Genomic DNA, 14,895 nt, shown 5'->3' with positions numbered 1-14,895 from the left:
GAAACCATGTTTGAATACCACCGAGTTTCCTATACCACATTAGGAAGTCTAACGCGTTGTGTTTTTAACGTTTCTATATTTTTATCAAGCGTCTGTATATGATATATCAAATACAGGATCACGTGGCAAAACCAAAGGACAAGCAACTAAATCGCACCCATGGCGAACGCAAACAACTTGTGTTTAATTTGCTTAATCACATGCAAATGTGCTAACACAATTATGTCTGCTCTATATCACAACATATCTTGCTACAGGCCCCCTGTACCATAAAGACAAATAAGCCGTTACTCACCACTTTCCGAGTTGGATTCAAGAAGTTGCTTTACAAGTGGTTACGCCCAAAGAACCTTCGCACCTAAAATGACGCAGCGCTTAAATGAGAAAGCCACCAGCCTTCCACCACCAGCTGCGGAAGCACTCAAGTAGTGCTCCTTACGACCAACAGAAGCCGTTCCTTCACCTGCTTTGGATTTGCCATTCGTCCTGTCAAGAAAAGGCAGTAACCACGAATCCCAGGTTATCCACACGGTAGCCACTTCAGCGCTTCCCGTCGTCTCTTCACACAACAGTTGTTGAGGCCCCTCAGACTTGGCTCGAACCAACATTCGCTGTTGAGTTTCGCTGTGGTAAATGATCACGTCACCGCCCGTCCAGTTCTGCAACTCAGCCATGGCGGTGCTCTAAGCACTCACTTGTCCGTCGTGACCACCCTTTGGTAACGCCAGTGTTATCCATCAATAACCATGACCTCTGCTGCCAGAGAATACCCGTTCCATTAAGCGTGGCACACTATAAATTACACAATGAGTTCTGTCCCAATTTTCACAGCCAAGCCAAGATTTTTAAAAGGACAAATAAGGTACCAAGATCACCAGATGAGAACTAGTTTTGCAATAAAATATGTAATTACTTTAAGGGGCTCCGGAACGCCCTATACTTGCAATGTTAAAATAACGCTTATAAATTACATCTTTCCTCACAAAGTATTTGAGGTAGGAAGTTGAACTTTTTACAGATTATTTATTGGAATATGGGCTACAACTTAACACAGGGATTTTACAAAATTTTAGTTCAGTTATTGAAGATGATTTTTTTTTTCAATTGTAATGAAAATTCACAACATTTTTTTGCAATTTTTTATTTATATATTCAAAAATATACAGTTTTTTGGAAAAAGGCTGTGTTAAATTATGCAGAAGGTACTGCGTAACATTTACTGAAAGTTTGAAACAAATATGTTTGGAAGATCCTTAGAAAACATGTAATTAGTATGAGAAAATAAAAGTTTTGGGAATCGAGCGACAAAGATTGGATTAACTTTTTAGTGCATTCCAGGTCCATAGGATGGATTATCTTCATCCTCTGCAAACTGCTCCTCCAGCTTCCTCTTGTTCCTCCTCCTGTTTACTCTTGTTTGTATTTCTAGACTCTTTACAGCCCTGTCTGCAGCCCGAAGGCGTTCCTTGTCTAAAGCAAGCAATGCTCGTTGTTGTGTTCGTAGATTTTGCTACCATTTTCTTCAGTTGCAGTTACTGCAACACTGTTCCAAAAGATGGTCATGTATGAACACTTATCACATTTCAGTTGTATTTCACTAGCAAGTCCTACGTGCTTTATTATGGAGAGTTCCAGACCAACTTCACTACAATGAATACATCTTACACAGTTTGAAAAAATTCCTTTGAGAACCGACATATCAAATATTTCATTCACATCCGATTCGCCCATAAAACATTCATAGTTTTCACTCATTGAACCAAGCTTCTTCTGTGAAGTATTTTCTTTCCCACTTTGACTGCTATGGGCAGGTGTACTTGAGAGGTTAGGTTCACTCACTTGGTTATCGTCTTTATTGTTTACAGTAATAACACATACCTTTGGCTTTCCAACATTTCTCCTTTTCTTAAAAGCCTTCAGACGATTTCTAATAACTTTACTTTCACTCATTATTATACTTCAACAAAACAGAGGCTCAAGAAACAGAATTAATTACGAATATTTTCGAGATAACGACAGAGTAAATAAACATGAAACAATCGACAATCACACCAGCGATATATATATTGAACCATCACAGGTTAGCCACACACATACTTTATCTCACATCACTAAAATGTACCTGATGAACACGGACGTTAATAATAACACCATTTGACAGCAGTTTAACAGCGCCACAGTGGGTCACGCCCATGTAGAACACATTTCAAAAAAAATTTATAAATAGTTGTAGTCTTCGGAATTGAATAAATTATATATCTATTAAAAGGTAATAGTCTGCAGATTCAGAAAACGCAAAAAAGTAAAAATTGAACTTTTCATGATTTTGAGCCTTTCCGGAGCCCCTTAAAGTAATCAAGATAATGAAGAAAAATTTAATTACAGATTTGAGGGGAAACTGAAATAAGAAACAAATCCGCTAACTATGTAAATGAAGTGCAAATACGTAGTTCATCTCTTTAAGGCCTAGCTATTTTCCGTGTAAAAGTTCCATTTGTGTGATTTTTATCTGTAAGATAAGGCTCACAACGAATCAAGTACTAAATTTAGGACACGTCGAGAATAGAAGGCACTACCAAAGCAAATAAAGTATCGGCGAGATCATGCTTTCTGAACAAAACTTGAAAATAAAGGAAACAGGGCAGATGCGGGTAGAACTCGCGCAATGAGGGTTCTGTACAAACTTAATTATGTTTATAGACAGTCAATCCATTCCGGAAATCGAGGATCCCGATGATTTTTGCCCAGTTATCGACAATGATACCGTCAAGATACCGGTACCAGGAATTCCGAGACTTTCGAATATGCTTTAAGCTTGAATTCTGGTAACAAATGACAGTTAACAGTTTTAGAATTTTTTCTTTGGTTGTAGTGCGAAACCTTGCTGCTTGGCAAATTTCACGATTCTAGTTTAGCGAGTTTTGATGAATGAGTTTGCGAATATCAAAATACGTGATATAAATGGCTGTATCTTTTAGTTGCATTCACTCAGGAGCTTATTGCATTTATTACACCGCCAAGTGATCATAGACCTTAGTATATGACATTAATTTCAACTTGACACGTCTACCCGATCTTGAGAAATAGGGTTTTAACAGTTGGAGATACGGACAGACAGACAGACAGAGAGGCGGGCAGCAAACGGATCTTATAAGGGCTTCGTTTTTACAGAATAACGTACGCAACTCTCAAAATGGAAAAAATTACGCTGAAGAGCCAAGGTAACTGGTACAACTGCCTAACATCGTATAGGGCGCCCGCAAGCACGCAGAAGTGCGGCAGCACGATGTGGCATAGACTCGACTATTGTCTGAGGTGGTGCTCGACGCAATTGACTCAATGAATCCTGCATGGCTGTCCATAAGAGTACGAAGGGGTGGAGAAATCTTCTGAACAGAACTTTGCAAGGCACCCCACATCAATATTGTTCATCTACATCTACATCTACATTTATACTCCGCAAGCCACCCAACGGTGTGTGGCGGAGGGCACTTTACATGCCATTGTCATTACCTCCCTTTCCTGTTCCAGTCGCGTATGGTTCGCGGGAAGAACGACTGTCTGAAAGCCTCCGTGCGCGCTCTAATCTCTCTAATTTTACATTCGTGATCTCCTCGGGAGGTATAAGTAGGGGGAAGCAATATATTCGATACCTCATCCAGAAACGCACCCTCTCGAAACCTGGCGAGTAATCTACACCGCGATGCAGAGCGCCTCTCTTGCAGAGTCTGCCACTTGAGTTTATTAAACATCTCCGTAACGCTATCACGGTTACCAAATAACCCTGTGACGAAACGCGCCGCTCTTCTTTGGATCTTCTCTATCTCCTCCGTCAAACCGATGTGGTACGGATCCCACACTGATGAGCAATACTCAAGTATAGGTCGAACGAGTGTTTTGTAAGCCACCTCCTTTGTTGATGGACTACATTTTCTAAGCACACTCCCAATGAATCTCAACCTGGTACCCGCCTTACCAACAACTAATTTTATATGATCATTCCACTTCAAATCGTTCCGCACGCATACTCCCAGATATTTCACAGAAGTAACTGGTACCACTGTTTGTTCCGCTATCATTTAATCATACAATAACATCCCACATCTGTGGGGAGTTTGGTGACCAGCGGAAATGTTTAAACTAAGAGCAGTTCAAATGGTTCAAATGGCTCTGAGCACTATGCGTTAACTTCTGAGGTTATCAGTCGCCTATAACTTAGAACTAATTAAACCTAACCAACCTAAGGACATCACATACATCCATGCCCGAGGCAGGATTCGAACCTGCAACCGTAGCAGTCGCTCGGCTCCAGACTGTAGCGCCTAGAACCGCACGGCCACTCCGGCCGGCCTAAGAACAGTATTCCTGGAGCCACTCTGTAGTAACTCTGGATTTGTGAGGCGTCGCATGGTAGTGCTGAAGTGCCGAAGACCGCCAGAATGCACAATGGACATCAATGGATGCGTGTGATCAGATAGGATGCTCACGTATGTGTCATCTGTCAGAGTCGTATCTAGACGAATCAGAGGTCCCATATCGTTCCAACTGTACACGCCCCACGCCATTACGGAGCCTCCACCAGCATGGTCTCCTGCTGACATGTAGGTTCCATGGCTTCTTGAGGTTGTATGCGTCCATCCACTCGATACAAGTTAAAACTAGACTGACCCGACCAAGCAACGTGTTTCCAGTCATCACCAACCCAATGTCGGTGTTGACGGGCCCAGGCGAGGCGTAAAGCTTTGTGTCGTGCAGTCATCAAGGTTACACGAGTTGGCCTTCGGTTCAGAAAGCTCTTATCGATGATGTTTCGTTGTATGATTCGCACGCTGGCGTTAATGGCTGAGCATTGACAATTTGCGGAAGGGTTGCACTTCTGTCACGTTGAACGATTCTCTTCAGTCGTCGTTGGTCCCGTTCTTGTAGGATCTTTTCCCGACTACAGCAATGTCGGTGATTTGATGTTTTACCGGATTCCTGGTATTCTCTATACACTGGTGAAATGGTTGTACGGGAAAATCTCCACTTCATTGTTATCTCGGTGATGCTGTGTCCCACCGCTCGTGCGCCTACTATAACAACACGTTCAAATTCACTTAAATCTTTATAAGCTGCCATTGTAACAGCAGTAACCGATCTTACAAGTGCGCCACTCACTTGTTGTCCTATATAGGCGTTGCCGACCGCAGTACCGTATTCCACCTGTTTAAATATCTCTGTATGTGAATACGCATGCCTACACCAGTTTCTTTGGCGCTTCAGTGTATCTGTTAAATGTTTTGTAAAACAGGAGAAGTAAAACAATTTTGGAAACATTGGGTACGCCTTTGAAAATGTTCGAATTGATGTACAGCAAATGAGGTCCGTCAAATATTTCTCTAATCCACTTTATTTGTCGTATTTACTACGCAAATAATTTCACAAAATATTTGATGGATTACTTTTTCTTCAGCTCTTTTGTTAAGTATATTTTCTATGATATGGGATTTGATATTTACGGTGTAGTGCTGCGGCTCGTGATAGAACTCGAAGACCGGCTGCTGTACGGGCGGCCCGAATGAAGGCACGAACTGCGCGGCGCGGGGTTTGGGCTGACCGCTGCCAGGGGGGGCTCCGGCCTCTGCTGCCGCCCGTGACGTCACCAGCAGCGCTGCCAGCAGCCGCGCCCAGCACGCACCCGCTGTCTCCGTCTGCAACACAGCAGGCGCAACCTCAACTCGACAGGTTGCTCCACGTTTCACTCCAGGTACTTCTTTCTTCACCGCAGCACTTCAAGTGCCGTGCATGGGAGTATCAAGACAGGAGAGGCAAAGCGATCTATCTTTACTGTTACATGATTACAATGCAAGCGAATTAATCCGTGGTTTATAATCATTTACCTTCGTTCCACAGGTTGTCCCAGGAAGAATGGTCAATATTCAGGTACAAGACAGGAACGCTCATTTGAGGCAAATAAATTATGTTGACATGCGCCCTATTCCGAATGTGAGGCAGAATACATTTAATTTACATTACTATTTCTTGAACTCATTACTTTATACACAACAACTTCGAATCATACTAAACAAACAAAATGCAAAACGTCGTATATAATATACTCATGCTCATAAATTAAGGATAATTGCAGGATGAGGTGCCACACAACGTGGCACTACACAAAACTGGCGCTAATAGCATAGGCACATAGGGAACACACACGACACACATCTGCAAGTACGCGGTATTGGTGATAAGTTGAGAAAACCGTCCCGAAACACATGTGCTACAAAACGCCACTGTTTGCTGCGTATGTACCCCGACATCAATATGGGATATGATCACCATGCACACGTACACATGCCGCACAACGGTTTGGCATACTCTGGATCAGGTGGCGAGCGCCTGCTGGGGTGCCTGTCGGAGCTCCTGAAGTGTCATAGGTTGGGTTGTTTGGGGAAGGAGACCATATAGTGAGGTCATCAGTCTCATCGGATTAGGGAAGGACGGAGAAAGAAGTCGGCCGTGTTCTTTCAAAGGAACGAAGTGTCATAGGAGTTTGAAGACGTGCAGCGATACGTCGACCGAGAGCATCCCAGACGTACCCGATGGGGTTTAGGTGTGGAGAACAGGCACGCCACTCCATTCGCCTGATATCTTCTGTTTCAAGATACTCCTCCACCATGGCAGTTCGGTGAGGCCGTGCGTTATCATCCATCAGGAGGAAGGTGGGACCCACTGCACCCCCGAAAAGGCGGTCATACTGGTGCAAAATGACGTCCCGATACACCTGTTACAGTTCCTCTGTCAAAGACATGCAGGGGTGTACGTGCACCAATCATAATCCCACCCCACACCATCAAACCACGACCTCCATAGAGGTCCCTTTCAAGGACATTAAGGGGTTGGTATCTGGTTCCTGGTCCACGCCAGATGAAAACCCAGCGAGAATCACTATTCAGACTATACCTGGACTAGTCAGTGAACATAACGTGGGACCACTATTCCAATGACCATGTACTGTGTTCTTGACACCAGGCATTACGGGCTCTCCCGTGACCAGGGGTCAGTGGAATGGACTTTGCAGGTCTCCAGGCGAATAAACCGTGTCTGTTCAAACGTCTGTAGACTGTGTGTCTGGAGGCAACTGTTCCAGTGGCTGCGGAAAGGTCCCGAGCATGGCTACCTGTAGTACTCCGTAGCCTCCTGCGGGCACTGATGGTGAGATATCGATCTTCTTGTGGTGTTGTACACTGTGGACGTCCCGTACTGTAGCTCCTGGATACGTTTCCTGTCTGCTGGAATCGTTGCCATAATCTTGAGATCACACTTTGTGGCACACGGAGGGCCCGTACTATGACCCCGCTGTGTTTGACCAGCCTCCGGTCGCCCTAGTATTCTGCCCCTCATAACATCAATATGTATTCTTAGAGCCATTTCAACACACAGTCACCATTAGCACGTCTGAAAACGTCTGCACACTTACTCGTTGCACCGTACCCTGATATGCACTGACACACCTGTGCATATATGGACTGCTGCCAGCGCCACCGTGCGACGACCGCATGGTCATACCCCGAGGTGATTTAAACCCGCAAACTGCCCACTCGAGCGTTGTTCCACCACGTATCATCATTATCCTTAATTTATGAGCATGAGTGTAATTCAAACAACGTTGCATCCGTAGAAAATTTTAGTGACTGGGGAGGAATCGCAAAGGGCGTCCTAGAAAGTTCAATTTTGTGTCCATCAAGGTAAGTTGGGCTGGAATAGAACGTCAAAACGGTAGTGAGGGGTAAGACACAAACATACGTGCCACTACCCCGTAAACACTTGAACACTGAATGTGTTCTAGCTCTGAAACCTTTAGGAATAGGGCATATGTTCATATGAGGTTTCTTGCTTCAAATGAGTGTTCCTCTCAAATCTGCGAATAATGACCAATTCTCCTGGGACACAGTGTATAGGTTAAATATCCTGTACTAGGGCGTGGGTTGTTCCTCATATTGCCGTTTTTGCGAATGATACAAATGAATTTGTTACAGACTGAATACAGAATATATTTTATAGCAAGACATGTGCTGCAGTGAAGTTATTTTTACTAAACAGCTATTAAGCTTATTCTCAGATGCAATAAAACACAGAACATTCAATTCCTTTTGCACAATTTCGTTCTAATTTTACTTAACTCTCCTATTATGGTAGCACGAATAATAAACCAGAAGTTGAAACAGTTTTTGGAGATAGGTATTGTGGAGAAATATATATTAAAGACTTCACGTAGAAGTTTAATGCAGTCTCCATTCGGTTACAATGCATTTACTTCGTCTGCTATACGATACACTGACATTTGTTTACTTTGAATTGAAACGTCTCCCTAGAGTCGCTTCATAAGGCTGTTGTCCCAATTCCGTCATCCTCTCTATCACCAAGTCTCCCGGAAGGATTGAGCATTGGAATTGATGAAAATTCAGTGTTTATCTGACGTCAAATGCTAACAATTTGTGGTTTGCATCAGTATGTCAGTACTGTACGTGGTGCATTTATTTCCAATGTGTGATCCAGATCCATATTTCTCATGTCCTTCCCGTACCTTATCTTGTGTGTGATAAAAAATGAGTGAATGAGTGTACTCATCTGGCTTTTCGGGTCTGTTTTTTGTTTAGTAGTTGAGCTGTTTTTCTTCTGCTGGAAGCACAGGTTAACCAACCCTACATCTCTTACCTGGGAATAGAGGTCAAGTCTTATGCTGCCAGTGATGAGACAGGTCGTAACATTAACCGCGGTCTTCATGTGTTAAGTCGTTGAGTACACTGAATACTTAAATCCTTGAGCCTAACTGGAGGTTCCGATTTATTCATTGCTTATGTTAGGAAATGGATGAGTTTATGATTTTATCTGTGGTCGAATTCTGCTTTCTTCTTCTGGGTGTGCACTCCACAGAATATTGTTAGGCTGAGGGATGGTGCTTTTAATCTTGGGTGAATGTGAGAGTAATTGTGTCTTCATGTGTGTGCAATATTCCTTTTCTTTTACTTTTCTTCTACCTACTATGCCTTGTTCTGGCATTATCAAAAGTGTTTTCATTCTGTGGGAATTTTTGGTAACTGCTTTTGCCTTTGTTTAATGGGGACCACGTGTTCCCTGAACCACTGGAGTCTTCCGTCTTGCTAGTTTTACTATCAGTTCGTTGTGATTCATGGCCTTATTCGTTCTTGTAGTGCGTGTCCCTTCATTGATTCTATACATTTCGGGATTTTCTTTCACTGTGACTTAGTCCACCGCATCTCATTTCGATATATTTCATGTTTTGTGCACGAGTCCTCGCCTCGTGTGTTTATGCTGACGACATGTTTCAACCGGTATAAGCCTCTTTGCGGTTAATGCGTCGACGTACGTGTGTTTATGCTGACGACATGTTTCAACCGGTATAAGCCTCTTTGCGGTTAATGCGTCGACGTAATAGTGGTGGTTTGTTCCTCTGAACCTCGCCTTTTTTCGTTTGAATGTAGACTGGATGAATGAAGTCATGTGTTTCATGTTACTTTGCCACTCTTTCCCCTCACGTACGTCTTGTTAAACTGTACAATGTAAGTTCGTTTCATCAAAGCAGATTAATTATTTTATATTCAGGCACCAGTCAAGACGGATTTCTTGCAGTCTGATTCGCATACATAGAGGGGGGCAATAATCGCTTTTGCAGTACAATCCCTACAGCGGCTTACGTGTGGGGCTTAGTATATTAGCAGATAGTTCGCTTGATAATGATTCCAAGAACCTTGTAAGTAGGCTCCCGCGGGATGGTTGGCGCCTCTCTTTAGATGTGAGGGAGGAGGAGATTGGAGATTAATGTTTCGTCGATAACGAGGTTATTAGTGGTGGATCACAAGCTCGCGTTAGGGAAGTGTGGGAAAGGAAATCGGCCGTGCCCTTTCAAAGGAACCATGCCGGAATTTGTCTGAAGTGATTTAGGGAAATTACGCGAAACCTAAATCAGGATTACTGAAATTAAAGCATTCTCGAAAATCTGTGAATCCCTGGCACCGATATATTGCCAACATTAATATCGCTAACAGACAAAAATTGTCGAGATTCTAGAATCCAGAAATGGATGAATTGTCCGTGTACACAATTAAGTTTTTACAGAACCCTCAGTGCGTGAGTCCCACTAGCACATGGACAATGTTTCTTTTAATGTATTGGATTTCGGGACGTGGCGAAAAGCCATCTCCACAGTGGAATGTCAGCTATGTTGATACGAACGTTAGGACAACACGGCACCCCGCTCGCGAGCGGAGAAAAATCTCTGACCCGGCCAGGAACCGAACCCGGCCCCATTCCGTTAGCCATCCGCAGCCTTGACCGGCCATCTACCAAGGCGGATAAAGAAGACGTTCTACGTTCATTAGAAGAGAGCCCTCGAGGAGTACTCGTTATCTTGTTCATGCCATTGGCTCCTGTAGAATGCACACGTCAGATCTCGTTCTCTTTGCTCTATACGTACCGTCATGCGGGAAATCTAAAAGTGATCCGACCGTTAGACTTATTTTGCGTCCAAGCGGTTCATTCCCAGACGTGGGTTCCCTGTCAGAACTAATCTACCAAACGTCCGTAACAACCCTTAGAAGCTTGTAATATGAATAGTGAAACGTATTCTACACGTTTACTTCATTTAAAAATATCTGTATCAGCAATGTTACTATTGCATTTTGCCGTATACACGAGTCAAGTTAGCGACGTCACACGTTCTGTATAAAATATGTAACTTCTAGTTCAAGTTTCTGTGTTTTGTAGGGGATGCCTTTGCTATTTTCTGATCAGTTAGCGGTTTCATATAATGTGGTCGTTTTCTAAAGCAAAATTTTAGAACGTATTTTAGTAGATAGGGATGGATGGACTGACAATGATTATGTCAGCAGGACGTGTATACGAGCATGACCTCACTGCCCACAGTGTATTCTCGTCCAGGTAAATTGAAGACAGACATAGGACGCCATGCAAATCTTCGCGCTCTGATGTAGTTATTGGCTCATTACAGAGCATAACATCTTCGGCGCGCCACAGAAGCAGACAGAATCGCGCGCGCGGGAGCAAACAAACCATCGTTGTTGCTGTCAAAGTGGACACACATGTCCGTGAATCAGTAGTACTCTTGTTTTCACTGTGTGTGCTGAGAACTCTTATTGTTTTTTTGCTACTTGCTAAGAAGGGTGTCTGCCATAATCCACTGCATATTATGTTGGTCTATGCGTCAGTACTAAGCTGGATTTTTTCTTAAACTTCCTGGCAGGTTAAAACTATATGCCGGACCGAGGCTCGAACTCGGGACCAATGCCTTTCGCGGGCAAGTGCTCTACCAACTGAGCTACCCAAGCACGACTCACGGCCCGTCCTCACAGTTTTACTTCTGCCAGTACCTCGTCTCCAACCTTCACAGAAGCTCTTCTGCGAAACCTGCAGAACTAGCACTCCTGGAAGAAAGGATACTGCGGAGACATGGCTTAGCCACAGCCTGGGAGATGTTTCCAGAATGAGATTTTCACTCTGCACCGGAGTGTGCACTGATATGAAACTTCCTGGCAGATTAAAACTTCCTGACAGATTAAAACTTCCTGAGTTCGAGTCTCGGTCCGGCGCACAGTTTTAATCTGCCAGGAAGTTTCACAACAGCGCACACTCCGCTGCAGAGTGAGAAACTGATCCTGGATTTTTTTTATTGGGCTTGATAGAAAGAGTAATACCATACCCTCAAGCTCGTCCACGCCTGGAGCAGTATTTGTCTGGGCTGATTCCAGATACACATTGCATTTGAATCTCCCGATCCAGTGGTGGAAAGTTCAAATCAATTTCCCATTCGTTCCGTGCTAATTTACGCGAAAAAAGCCTGGACCTCCGCCTCCCCTATATACCACAAATTCCTTGACATCGCGGAAAGTTTGCGTCGTTGTACGTTACCTAACTCGCATTCTGTACCAGCTCGACCATTTCCCACACCTTCTCTGCTTGGAGCACGTAGCACCTTCGGCTCCAGTACATTAAAAGCAAAGTAAAATCACGGCACACAATACGCTATCTAAAAATCATCATTCCAGTTACCGTGCTGCTTCAATGTACAGGGTGTCTCATCTAAGAGTCGTCAGGCGCAATTTTTCTGGTTTTTTCATTGTGTAGATGGAGCCAGCCCAAACAAACACTGCTCGTCACGTCTTCCATGCGAATCCCAGCATCGACACAAAATGATTTATAAATTGTAATTTTACGTGTAGATTCAACAGAGCGGTCGGAAATTATTGAAGTGTAATATTCATTTTATTGAAATGTATTATCGGGGTCCGCGCCGACTGCCACCACTATGCAGCAGCACTGCTCAGTCGCTACTGGAGTTCTACGCTATTTTACGTATTGTATTATCCTTGTTGAAACATAACGATAAATCAAATATCGCACTAGACTGATTTGCGGCCGCACTGTCGAATCGGCATGTAAATTTACGATTCATAAATCATTTTGTTTGTAACGGGAAAGAAACTGACTCTTTGGCCGGCCGGAGTGGCCGAGCGGTTCTAGGCACTACAGTCTGGAACCGCGCGACCGCTACGGTCGCACGTTCGGATCGTGCCTTGGGCATGAATGTGTGTGATGTCCTTAGGTTAGTTAGGTTTCAGTAGTTCTAAGTTCTAGGGGACTGATGACCTCAGAAGTTAAGTCCCATTTGAACCATTTGAATTTGAAACTGACGCTTTCCGTCGAAACTGAGCGACGCACGGGAGACTTAATGAGCATTATTTGTTTGGGCTGATTCCAGCTACACATTGCAAAAAAGAAATTTCGAATATCTGCTGAAACAACAGAGAATATGCGCCTGACGACCCATAGGTGAGACATCCCGTATAATCAATGATAAATATGTGTTATAATGAAGACGTTGGTGGAACATCCAACTATTCATGACGGAGATAGAATGATGATTACGACTGTAGGGTTCACTATTTGTCAGTCCTCTTCCGCCGAAAAGCCAATGATGAAGCCCCTTTTTCTCAGCCCTAGTTACAACGCTCATCGACACACCGTCCTTCCATTTTCCTCCGGCACCCTTGTTACCCATTAGTGACTTTTAGTCGGTGCCTTGCATTTCATATCACCCCATAGTAATAACATTCATCATTGTACCTCCATCCTGAATGTGACCATATTTATGCAGCACCAGTGTTCCAATCATACCACAGTTACATTTATCATCACTGATTATACATTGACTGAAATATAAAATCATTTAAAAGTTTTAAAAATCGCGGAATTTGTCCACTTGCTTTTTTAAAAAAACATGAATTATTGACATTTGTTTTTAGTCATTTTTCAAGCTTCTACTGAAGATGTATACACTTGGTGGAAAAGCACTTTTGTCTTCTGCCAGCTCACCACTTCATGGGGAACTGAAATAACAACAAAGAAAAACAGAAAGTGGATACAACTGGATTGTTTAGAGCCAATGTAAGAACAGACAACGGGTTATGTTGGCTCTGAGCACTATGGAACTTCTGAGGTCACCAGTGCCCTAGAACTTAGAACTACCTAAACCTAATCAACTTAAAGACATCACACAATTCCATGCCCAAGGCAGGTTTCGGACCATGCGACAGTAGCGGTCACGCGGTTCGAGACTGTAGCGCCTAGAACCGCTCGGCCTCCGCGGCAGCCAAGGGTTATGTCTCAACATATGTGCAGGGGAGTAGCTTTTGACAAGTTTTTCGTATGGTATTCTCCACCGTTTCCTTGTATCCTCAGATTTTGAGAATACGTTTTCATTTTCAGATTATCTTGTGAATACGTTCGTTTTTAGAAGATTCTTTGATGTGTCCTCTACGATAGTTTGAGAACGACCTTTTGGTCCAGATCGGCCAAGAGCGAAAAATATAGAACAGTACAAAGGATTGCTGACTTCCTTCGACTGTAATAAAGGAAAAATCTCACCTGCAAAATCATTCCACGGGGGCACCAGCGCCAGCTCACACGACACAGTAAGTCACGTATGGACAGGAGGGGGACACGTCTGGGCGCTTTATATGCTGAGCTCCGGAGCGCCACTTTGATGGCACCAGAGGGGAAGTGCCGTGGCGACAGACGCAGGGAGGACGCGGCGTTCAGGCGGACGTGGCGACACGAAGAGGCCGCGCGCTCGCCCACACAATGGCGGCGCGCCGTGGCGAAACAGCTCGCGACACCAGGCCCTGGCGCCTACTGCGAAACTGGCATTAGCTGCACACGCACAGCTCGCCGCTAACGAGCCGAGGACTAGCTCTGCAAAGAGCACGACCTTCGTGTTAACGCGCGTACACACTGGCCCAACGAAGGCAAGCGAACGAGTGCCTACGGACATGGCAGAACGTTGGTCGCCAACGCTTTGCCTTTGGTCTGTCATCCTCACCAAACCAAGAGGTCGGTACCAAAGGATTTCGCCATGTGGATTCGCTGTTAGGCAATACAGTGAAGAGCCAAGAAACCGATACACCTGCCTAATATCGTCTAGGGCCTCCGCGACCACGCAGAAGTGTGGCAACACGACGTGTCATGGTTTCGACTAAACTCTGAAGTAGAGCTGGACGGAACTGCCTCCACGAGTCCTGCAGGGCAGTCCTTAAATCTGTAAGAGTACGAGGGCGTGCAAAATTTCAAATGGCTCTGAGCACTATGGGACTTAACATCTGAGGTCATCAGTCCCCTAGACGTAGAACTACTTAAACCTAACTAACCTAAGGGTATCACACACATCCATGCCCGAGGCAGGATTCGAACCTTCGACCGTAGCAGCAGCACGGTTCCGGACTGAAGCGCCTAGAACCGCTCGGCCACAACGGCCGGCTCTTCTGTACAGCACGTTGCAAGGCATCTCAGATATGCTAAATAATCTTCACGTCTGAG

The 14,895-nt window shown here is 44.3% G+C and overlaps 1 protein-coding gene across 1 annotated transcript in view; it reads right to left on the bottom strand.

Annotated features, from left to right (window-relative positions):
- Window positions 1–14,154, bottom strand: part of LOC124711691 (arginine-glutamic acid dipeptide repeats protein-like) — a 44,335-nt gene extending 30,181 nt beyond the window's left edge. The window contains exons 1-2 of the mRNA XM_047241890.1: window positions 13,948–14,154; window positions 5,499–5,690 (exon numbers count right to left, since the gene is read on the bottom strand). Of these exons, the coding sequence (XP_047097846.1) occupies window positions 5,499–5,690; window positions 13,948–13,959 (204 nt within the window). The 5' untranslated portion in view covers window positions 13,960–14,154. The remainder of the gene's footprint in view (window positions 1–5,498; window positions 5,691–13,947) is intronic.
- Between the last annotated feature and the right edge of the window lie 741 nt (window positions 14,155–14,895).

This window comes from Schistocerca piceifrons, chromosome 8, assembly GCF_021461385.2.
Source record: "Schistocerca piceifrons isolate TAMUIC-IGC-003096 chromosome 8, iqSchPice1.1, whole genome shotgun sequence".
Classification (NCBI taxonomy): Eukaryota; Metazoa; Arthropoda; class Insecta; order Orthoptera; family Acrididae; genus Schistocerca; species Schistocerca piceifrons.
The sequence above is the reverse complement of the archived record's forward strand: the minus strand, read 5'-3'. Positions and strand labels throughout refer to the sequence as shown.